Source organism: Lepisma saccharinum (assembly GCF_977018435.1).
Source record: "Lepisma saccharinum chromosome 12 unlocalized genomic scaffold, izLepSacc3.1 SUPER_12_unloc_1, whole genome shotgun sequence".
Lineage (NCBI taxonomy): Eukaryota > Metazoa > Arthropoda > Insecta > Zygentoma > Lepismatidae > Lepisma > Lepisma saccharinum.
Genome location: NW_028142891.1, coordinates 15007336 through 15017893, shown reverse-complemented (window position 1 = coordinate 15017893; position 10558 = coordinate 15007336). Strand labels below are relative to the sequence as shown.

Sequence of the window (10558 nt, the reverse complement as noted above, 5' to 3'; positions counted from 1 at the left end):
AAACAATAAAGGCCCAAGAACCGAACCTTGAGGTACACCGCATTTGACCTCGGCTACATTTGACCTCTCCATTCCTATGCAGACAATTTGTTTACGGTTCTGAAGGTATGAATGAAATAGTTTAAGATCTGTACCACCAATGCCATAGTATTTAATCTTTTTTAAAAGTGAAGTGTGTTCTACACAATCAAAAGCCCTGCTCAGGTCACAGAAAGAGGCCTGAGCAAAGTCCTTAGTTTCAAAAGCCTTAAGTACATTTTTGACTAGTGAGTCCATGGCATCAATTGTTGACTTACCCTTCCTGAAACCAAACTGTGATTTGCAAATTAAGTTATTATGGTCCAAGTAATTGCATAATTGAGAATACATAATTGATTCTAAAACTTTTGAAAACACTGGAATCAGTGAGATGGGACGGTAGCTGGCTAAACAATTTTTCTCACCTTTTTTATAAATTGGTATAACCCTTGATAATTTCAATACATTTGGAAATGTTCCTTCCCTAAGACATATATTTATACAAAAGGTCAGTGGAAGAATTATAGAATCTATGATTTTTTTCACAAGATTACTGGATAAATCATAGATATCTACACTATCTGATGGTTTCAGCTTTTTCACAACATCTATAATTATCTCTGGAGTTATTTCAGAAAAAACAAATTTTATTTCAGAATGTCTTACGCTATACTGTTCAAGTAAGTCAGAAACTGTTTCAGAGGGTCGTACAATGTTGTTACGAATTTCCTCAACAGAATTAATACAAAACTTATTAAAGTCATTAGGGGAGATTTCTATAACATCTCTTTTGCTGTATTTGGCAATCGAATTAATTAATTTCCAGGCAGTCTTGCATTTATTCCTGGATGCCTCAATATTAGTTAGATTATACAATTTCTTTGATTCATTTATAGCCAATTTGTATTCCTTTCTTGCCCTCAGGTAGATTGATTTAGCCTGATCTGTCTTATCCCTCTTAAATAAATCTAAGTATAGTAAAACCCTACATTTCATACCGGCTAACTTAGGAGTGTACCAATCAGCATTCTTTTTTTGTATTTTCTTCTTATTAACTTTGAGACTAACTTTACACCTTTTCTGGGGAATACTCCTATCATAAATATCTAAAAATACCGTTAGAAACTTTTCAAATGTTACATCAGCCAATGTGTGTTCTGTATCCAAGGACTGAGGTTTACTTAACAGATCTAGCCAGTTTATATTACAGAGCAAATTCCTGAAGTTTAGTATTTTATCATCCGTTATTGGTCTTGAGATCACTATTTTAGATTCCTTACAGTTACAATCACAGGGTTTTAAGTTATGTATTTTTAGCCAAGGAGAATCATGATCTGAGTATGCAAATACACTTACATCACATGTTATACGAGATGTTTTTATGTTTGTGAATATATTGTCCAGGCATGCCGAACCCCTAGTGGGTTTATTATTCATATAGTTAAAGTCAAACTGCCTATTCTGTTTCCAGCTTTAAAACGAAGTAGGTGTGGCCAATAAGTTACCGAAATTTGTATTAATGCGCGCGGTGCCCACTTTCTATTCGCCAGCACTTGCCCCTCCCTCCTAGCGCACGTGTTAGCTTCGGTGTCAGTATTTTCCACAACGTTTCGAAACGAGAGTGACTTTTAAAAATGTGCAAATATTAGTTTTTAAAATGAACACTGTTGTAAATACGAGAGATGAAGAAAATATAATAAAATAGAGGTAAACACTTACCAACGATGTCAGTTCTCGTCAATGGGAATATACCACGTAAGAAGAATTCACACAGCTGGCCGTTGTAGCGGAGTGGTTATCACTGTGCGCTACGACGCCAGGAGTCCCGAGTTTCAATCTTGGCCTGGGCATGGATATTCTTTGTGAGTGTTATTTCATCAATTTCACCATATCATCATCACTCATCCTCATCCTCACGATTAGCCAAGTGTGGCAGAAATGCGAAGTAAAATAAACCAAATGAATTATGCAATAATTTAACCAGCGTAGACAAACTCATATCCATGAGAAAAAAAAACACTTTCCTGCTGACGGCAGCAAGTCCAAAATCGGCTAAAATGTGCCATCCTCGTTTTTGTTCGGCTGAATTTCCTTGCGGACCGCATAAATGCTTGTTTTTAAGACACCTGTTCAGAGGTCAACGATTCAACACAATACTCTGGATTCACCGCAATTTTGGTATCGCCACTTGTTCAAGGTTTCAAATGTAGATGTTTTGTAACACTTGCTGTTGAAGCCACATCAACATTCAATGATATTTACAACCTATAAACACTACGCAAAATCTCGAGAACCACCACACGGCAACGGAGAGGAGGGCAGGTTTTGCAGGGTCGAGGGAAGGAAAGCTATAAATAGCTGTGTGCTTGAGGGTAACAGGGTTTCGGAAAATTCTTGACCACGAGAAGTAGTGTCTCCAACTATGTTATTTTTTCCCTTATGAATTAGATACAAGAAATGTGAAGTGCTTTTTACGTACACCCGTGTTGGAACATTAATAAAACTTTGTAGTTGCGAAGTTGGCTATATAGCAATTAGATACGATAACAGCTTTGGAATACTACCGAATTGTAACGATGTTTCTATAAAGGTCGGGTAGCAACACTGAATGGCACAGTTTGCCCATCTGTAACGCCAAAAGCTTGTGTCCCCGCCCTCTACAAATTCCTTCTTGGAAGCAGTTGCCAGTGTATGCATCTGGCATTTTCCTTTGACAAGTATAGGGAATTCGGGTTCCTGAAATCTGAGCATGTTTTATGTGGGAAGTAAAGGAAAGGAAGCGTAGGTGAATCATTTAATAAATGCTAAAGTAACATTCCGTACGATTTTAAGCATCACTGGTTGTATTTGCACCAAGCACTTTGGCTTTCTCAAAGGTTTCACTAGAATCTTTTGCAGTGTGTTGATTTTACCATTCTAGATAAAACGCATGAAGTTGAAAGTAGTGTGTGCGTGTTTGGGGTATATACATCAACACGTGTGTAATCTGGAGATTCCCATGTCAGTCACTGTCAGTCTAAATCATGTTTTCTGATTCTGTCTAGTCCGATGTTTCAAGATTATACACTTTACTTAATATTGCGAATTTGCAACACTGCAAAACACAGAGTGACGGACAAGTAGCGGGAATTTTGTTAATTTAAATGAGTGAATGTCACCGTAGCTGCTTTACTAAAGAATGGTTATGAATTCATAAGCAAGGATAAGGCTAGTAAATGCTTTCAACAGCATACAATGCTGTATTACTCTAGTTTCAAGACAGCATTGAATGGACTATCTATCAGGGTGCAAAAGGTCTGCGGAGGGACTACTGTCAGAATCCACCAATAGGGCTGCACTGGCTTTCTCTAGAACACGTGCTTTTGTTTACATCCACTTCGTAGTAGAAAAAAATGGACTTTAAGCAGATTTTTAAATCCAGTTACACTTTGTTTATCTTCTGTTACATCAAAATGAGAGTTTAGATCACCACCAATTACGATACTAAAGTGTTTCCATTGAGACTTACTGAAAAAATCTAACATTTCCTCAAGTTTTTCAAGAAAAACAGTAGGATCCCCATTTGGTGATCTATAAAGCACAACTATTACAATTTTGAGGTCTCTAATAAGTAAACCTGTGGCTTCAAAGTTTAATTCACTACAGAGGAATTCAAGATCTAATTTATGACTAGCATGTACAAATGCATTTTTTACATATATAGACACTCCACCATGTTGAATTTGTTCCCTACTATAACTGTTAACCAGATAGAAGTCATCTAGTATTTTGAAGGAAATTTCACTTTTATGGCACCAATGTTCACTTAAACAAACCGCATCAAAACTATTTTCATTAGCAAAATCATTAATAATTTCATGTTTTTTGCCGAATCCCTGTATATTGAGATAACCTATCTTTAAATCCAATGGAGTGTGGGAGTTAGAACAACATGCTCTAACTTCCCCATGAGAATTCTCAAATCTAAAATTAACACCTGATCGTTCAGAGTATAAAGAAGTAGCACATTCAGGTTTACTAATCATATTGTTAGTCACACTTAAGTTAGATTGGTTTGTAGATATAGTTATAGGCCAAGTTTCACTAGTAATATTTTGGTGTAGCAAGCTTAGGACATTATTTTTGGAATTTATTTCATTGCTTGCTTGTTTGAATTGCTTATTGATATTCATTTCACTATTTCCATCATCAACTGCGTATTGTCCATTAATATCTAAGGACGTGATATTGTTAGCATTAGATTTACACGATTGTTTCATCAAGCTAGGCCAGGTTTTATTACATGACCTGGCTAAATCTAGTCGTTTCCCTGTTGTGATAAAGTATCAGGTAATGCTATGCTTTCCTGCCTATTATACATATTTCTATTCATTATACTCAGTATTACCTCACTAATTTCTTTACTTAACCACTTAACCACTTATCGCACAACACTGTAGCAACATTGTGTTCTGACGTCACAGGAAAGATCTTTTTCATGTTAGGCAATACAAGCTAACACGTCTCTTAGCGAAAATAATAATTTTTCTTTGTATCTGGGTGATTCTCCAAAAAGTGAACATTTTGAAAGCAAAAATTTGCGAATTTCAAAACTGTTCTAAAAAATCTGAAAAAAATCACACTTACTCTACATGAGATCATAAACAAGGGAAAAATAAGGGGAATACACCTTCATGCTCCAAAGTGGTTGAAACAAGGCATTTAAATTTCAGCCACCAGGAGAGTGACGGATGATACCAGGAGAGTGACATAATTAGTACTGTTGTAGCTTAGCTAAAATATTACCCCAAAAAACACACACACATTCCAGGAAAATAGAAAAATTATTATTTACTAAATTATAAAATTGAATACAGCTGTTGAAAGATAAAGTAAAGCCTCTAGATCAGCCATAACTTGAAGCTGAGCCAAAAATATAAAACACAACGAAAGCTTTATATGGAGCGGCCAAAAAACAAGGTATTGGTTTAGCCTAAAAACTGTCCAGGAAGCAGAAATTTGCAACTCTATGGCTGCTTCCAATGGGTGTTGGAGGGTTAATTTTTTTTATGACATCTTCGATGGGGTAGTCATGGATGTCTTTAGTTTTCGGCCAAGACCAGGATGTTCTTTTGGAATTGCTTGGTTCCATGGCATTGATGAAAAGTTTCCCTGGTCCAAGTTCAATTATTTCTCCAGGGAATATCAGGTTTTCATAGTGAAATATGACCCATTCTCCTATATTGTAAGTCTGCATCAGCTGGGCTGAAATTAAAATAAAATCTAACATATAATTTACTATATAATGATAACTTTTAATGTGTGAATGTTAGTAGCAGGGCTACTTTAAATTATTGCAAAAATTAAATAATTTGAAATTAAATTTGGCCTTTAACTGCTGACCTCATTATATAGCCCACTTAGAGTTCTACTATTTTTCATTTATATATAGTTTATTTATCTTATTCTATGATTAAAGTATGCATTGTTCTTTATATCTTTTAATCCTTTGTCTACTAACAATTTGAGAAATCAAGACAATTTAATTTATTTTACTTTTAACATACAGTAGGTACCGGTATTAGATTTATGTAGGCCTACTTATGCTTATATCAAAAACTAAAATTGTAGGTATACTACAAAATCTACTATAAATTGTAGATGAAAAATTTTAAAAAAAAAATTGTCGAACATACAATGTGGACTAAACTTAGTCAAATAAAATCAAAGAAATTTTCTTACCTTGTGTCAGATGAGTTGAGTTTGAAACAAAGATTCCATAATGCTCACAGTTTTTGTCAGCCTTGCATTCTTCACAGCTTAGGGTCCTGTAGTTCATCTTTGTGTCAGTCTCTCCAAGTGCAGCTGTGACCTGGTGAACCTTCATTGTTCCTTTCACAGCTTTTAAATCGCCCGCAGATGACAAAAATGAATCAACCCTCAATATGATGTCCTCCTCAACAACCCACAATTTGATGTTTGGACAGTTTTCTTTCCAAATTTTCTCAAGAATAATGATGTTGTTAACATCATATCCCAAGGAAACCATGTTATCCGCTGTACGTTTCAGGCAGCCACCTATCCCATCAGGGGCACCTTTTCCATGACCAGCTTCTGTGAAGTTCCAAATTGCCTTTTTGATCCTGGGGAATTTCTCTTGTAGGTATTTTTCAAGTAGGTAAAAGTTCTTTTTGTTTCGGTACTGAGTGGATGGTGAGTCGGACAAGAAATGGAGAGCTGTAATTCTTTTATCTTGTAGCACGTCTGTCAAAATAGGCTCAAGGTGTGCCCAAATTGCAGATGGATCATGGCGAGGGCTTTCTGACAGTGTGCAAAAAGAAACTGGTTTTATTGAAGTGTTGTCCTCAGTCATGTGGTATGCTACACCAGTATGAAGCGTAATTTCATTCCTTGAAGCACCAAAATGCATTGACTGGACTTCTTTAGCATACTTAAGTGCATAGTTTTCACTAAAATCTATGTGAATTAATGCTTCCTCACAACTCAGATTTTCTTTAAGCTTTCTTAAATACTGGTGCTGATGTCTAATGTTTGCAATGTGGATCATGAACTTCTTAATAGACATTTCCAAATCATCAATGGCTTTTCCAATAGTACTTGTTATTGCATCCTTTTTGATAATCGGAACAGTTTTCTCTTGGTCTTTGATTTTACGTTTTTCTTTATGCAACATCCACTTCTGGTATGTGAAAGTATCATTTACATTGAAGTCATTGTAAGGAATCGTGTTTTCGTTGCAGTCATTACATTTTCTCAACAGGCAAGCCTCGCGATTTTTCTCACAACACAAAATTTCAGCCAATTCTTCTGGGTTCTGTGCATCAATCACCTTACTCTTGTTCAGTTTATCGACTAGCATTTCCATGTTGTGATGTACTCTACACAAACATGTGTCTCTGCCCTTAAGACTTGGTTTGACAACCCAGAACGGACGTAATTTACAATAAAATGAATAACTTATAGAAACACCAGGGTTCTGTCTTCTAAATCGTTTATGCAGCTCGTTCATTGTATTATTGAGGTATCTTTTCTGCTTTTTAATTTTATTTCTGGTAATGAAATCGTTTTTTCCAGGGCTGACGGTGGTATTTTCATCATCATGAAAGAAATGGTCAACTTTTTCCCTGATCCTTTGCTTCAATTTATTCTCATTGTGGGCAACCACAGTACGAATTCGGATAAACGGCAATGCTTTTTGCATCCTATACTTTTTTATTATCTTTCCACTCAGAGACTCCTTCAGGAATTTTTTGGTCTTGTAAGAATTGATGGATTTGAATGTGTGAGCTATTTGTGACTTAATGACTTCTCCTGTGAACAGTTCTCGTCTTACATCTTCATCAACAGTTCTGCCTTGGAGAAAATGTTTAACTTTTGTGCGAGGTGTCATCTGTTCTTCCTTATTCAGTCTTCTTTTCTGTTCAATTTCTTTCTTCAACAGCCTTTCATAACGCTTCCGATATTTTTCAGCTCTTTTCTCACATGCATCTAAATCCAGCTTCAGCCTTTTCAGTTCTCTCGATTTCCGTACATCATTACGACGCTTTCGTTTCCTTGTTTCAGCTATCCTGCCATCGGAGTTTTTCGACATGACATATAAAGATGCATCGCTGAACTTATTTGTGTCTGGAGTTATGCTACTTGAGGCACGAGTAACAATTTGGATTCGAGGACTTCCATTGGTGAGGTTTGTGTTTGGATCCGGAGTAGCCTGCCTACTTTCTGGTGATAGTGAAACAGGTTCTCCATTTACTAATTGATCAAGTTCTTGACTTGGATCATCAGGGTCACTATCAGAGGGTGTGTTATTCTCTACAAACTGGTTTGTTTGCTGTTGAATTTTGCTTTTCATTCTGTGTTTCTTTTGGCGCACTCTCCACTGTTGCCTTGTAGCCCTTTGGTCTCTTGTTGATTGTTGTGTAATTAGTTTCACTGTTCCCTTGTTTTTTCTTGATTCATATTTTGTTTTCCACTTGGCCTTCTCAATTTCCAATTTTTGTGGGTCATTTTTCAATCTCTCGTACCTTTTCCTTTCAGCTTCTCTCTTTTTCATTAGCCTCTCCTCTCTAGACTGTGTTGTCTTTTTTTTCTTTCCTGCCATTATTAGTGATGACTCTGAAAGAAATTATTTAAACTGATGTCAAATTTGATGGCTTTATTTTAATATTATTTTTATTTAATTAAATCAAACTGAATAATTCAGTGTGTTCCAAATTGCATAAATTGTCCAATAAAGGTAATTAAAAATGTAATTTAGGTTTAGTTAAAAATCTCTTTAGGTATGGGTTTTTTCTAGGTTTTAAATATACCCTGCAGTGCAATATTGAAATAGCCTATGGCCAGATTCAATTTAATGATAATTTTTTTTTTGTGCTATCTTAAATTGTAATTTTGATTATAGTTTGTGGCCAAAATGCTAACACACAGAAACAATTGAAAAAGTTAGCCTATATAAATGTAGGCTGCACTATTTAAGAATTGCTGAATGGTCACCCAGCTCAGTGCTCAAAAGTATATTTTTATGTATTTTATAGGATCAATATTGGGTAAGTAAAAATGGCCTGATAAAAATTGTAAAATTCAGAACTTGGGCCTGATGTAAAAGCTCCATTACTCTGTGATAGTGCACAGCAGCTGTATAGGCTTACAAATCGAATGTACACAATGAAATTGATCCGAATTTGTTCCCTTCATGTGATAAGTGTCACTCTCCTGGCTGATAAGTCACGCTCCTGGCACAAGAAATACCAGGAGTGTGATATTATTGCCAGGAGTGTGACAGCCAGGAGTGTGACATTTGGATGGATTAGGCCTAATAATCAAAGCCTAGGGCAAAAGTTGAGATTACAAATTTCTGTCAGGTGATGACATTGCTTAATGGCACATAATCATAGTTATTTCAAAATATTTGGGTTATTATTTGTTATAAATAAGTTAACCAGGAGAATGACAGCAAAATATGTTACGAACCTGAATTTGGAACTTCCCAATTTGATAAAAACACAAGGACAAGTAGCTCTTCCACAGTACTCTACAGCTCAAACAAGATGGCTGAAAGAAACATTGTTGCCAGATAACAAACCAAAAAATCCTTTTCTTTCACTGTAAATATTTAAAAAATCCCTTGAGCCAGGAGAGTGACATGAAAACTTCGGACCCACTTTGAAGTGGTGTAACAGGATCATGTCAAATGATTAAATTTAAAAAAAAAGTTTTTTTATACCTTCAACTATGTAAAAATGAATAATATTAATGAAACTTATGTAATGTTAATGATAACATTTTAAATGAGTATAGTTTGTTTTAACAAAAGATCCGGACATACCAGGAGAGTGACTTTTAGACCCTTATACATATTTTATATTAAAAAATAATTAACTATTTCTTTTTGTATACATTGGGATGGCTAGAGGTCAACTGCTTCTACAAATTAAAAGAAAAGTAAACTTTTTAAGTCAAGTCATTCTTGAGTTATTATACTTGGACATGATATTGCTAGGTTTTTGGAGAATTACCCATCTATGCTAATGGAACGTAACCCAACAGGCCTAACCTAACCACGTAGGCATTCCTCGTCTGACGTCAATATTCAAGGTTGCAAGATGGTTGTGCGTAAAGGAAGAGCATTAACAAATTTCGAAAGAAAGATGGTTCTGACCCGAATGGGTGTCACTTATCGCACAACAGTCTAGCAACATTGTGTTCTGACGTCACAGGAGAGACCTTTTTCATGTTAGGCAATACAAAGGTAACGCGTCTCTTAGCGAAAATATTATTTTTTCTTTGTATTTATGCTAATGGAACCTAACCTAACCACGTAGGCATTCCTCGTCTGGCGTCAATATTCAAGGTTGCAAGAGTGTTGTGCGTAAAGGAAGAGCATTAACGAATTGCGAAAGAAAGATGGTTCCGAATTGTGAAAGAAAGATGGTTCCGAATTGCTGTGTATGGACAATGAACGTGGTAAATCGCAAGGTTATTTTACAAGTTCTACACATAAATGCGACGTTTTAGCATAATTTCAAATAGGGGCACGAAAGTAGATATTTTCCGGTGAACGAGGTTGCACCACTGCATAAATCGACAAAACACTCGCAGAACGCCCCCTAAACCAGTATGCTATCACGGCCATAATGTGTTACAGATTCGAAACAACAAGTAACAGTAAGTACTCGTAAATAGAGAAAATAAACATTATCTTAGTTAGAAATGCATTATTTCGCCTTAAGAAATGTTCCGCAACACGTTAGCAATGTAAAGAAGTCCGAAATATATGATTCGTAGGTGTTTCACCCATACGATAATAGTACCGTACTTTCTCCTGTAAATTTGAAGAAATCCGTCTCTGGTATAGTAAAGTGTTACCAATAAATTAACTCTGTTAAAAGTTTAACTGAGTATTATATTCCGGAGAAATTATGGGCTCAAGTTCAGAGTGTCTAATTCAGAATTAATCAAGATAGGTATTTTTTAGGCTCGGTGCCGAAATCTTACACCCTGGATTTCGCGAACATTTCAAATGTTTTTAAATAAATAAGTT

The 10558-nt window shown here is 35.7% G+C and overlaps 2 protein-coding genes across 2 annotated transcripts; both read right to left on the bottom strand.

The window, feature by feature from the left end:
- Positions 1-4570: 4570 nt before the first annotated feature.
- On the bottom strand, positions 4571-6632 carry LOC145982212 (uncharacterized). The gene is made up of 2 exons (XM_083115788.1): positions 5740-6632; positions 4571-5262 (listed from the first exon to the last, which is right to left on the bottom strand). The coding sequence occupies exons 1-2, from the start codon at positions 6581-6583 to the stop codon at positions 4991-4993; spliced, it is 1116 nt and encodes a 371-aa protein (XP_082971914.1). The 5' UTR covers positions 6584-6632; the 3' UTR covers positions 4571-4990.
- On the bottom strand, positions 6594-9156 carry LOC145982118 (uncharacterized). Its single transcript, XM_083115685.1, has 3 exons — positions 8989-9156; positions 6647-8133; positions 6594-6614 (listed from the first exon to the last, which is right to left on the bottom strand). The coding sequence occupies exons 2-3, from the start codon at positions 8117-8119 to the stop codon at positions 6594-6596; spliced, it is 1494 nt and encodes a 497-aa protein (XP_082971811.1). The 5' UTR covers positions 8120-8133; positions 8989-9156.
- Between the last annotated feature and the right edge of the window lie 1402 nt (positions 9157-10558).

What these genes read in the sequence shown, in the direction of transcription:
- LOC145982212 (XM_083115788.1), bottom strand. Translation starts at nt 6,583, where the DNA reads ATGTCTATTAAGAAGTTCATGATCCACATTGCAAACATTAGACATCAG. An exon ending in CTCAACTCATCTGACACAAG is followed by an intron (nt 5,263 to 5,739) that starts GTAAGAAAATTT and finishes TTTTAATTTCAG; the next exon opens with CCCAGCTGATGCAGACTTAC.
- LOC145982118 (XM_083115685.1), bottom strand. Translation starts at nt 8,119, where the DNA reads ATGGCAGGAAAGAAAAAAAAGACAACACAGTCTAGAGAGGAGAGGCTA. An exon ending in TCAAAGACCAAGAGAAAACT is followed by an intron (nt 6,615 to 6,646) that starts GTTCCGATTATC and finishes TGCAATAACAAG; the next exon opens with TACTATTGGAAAAGCCATTG.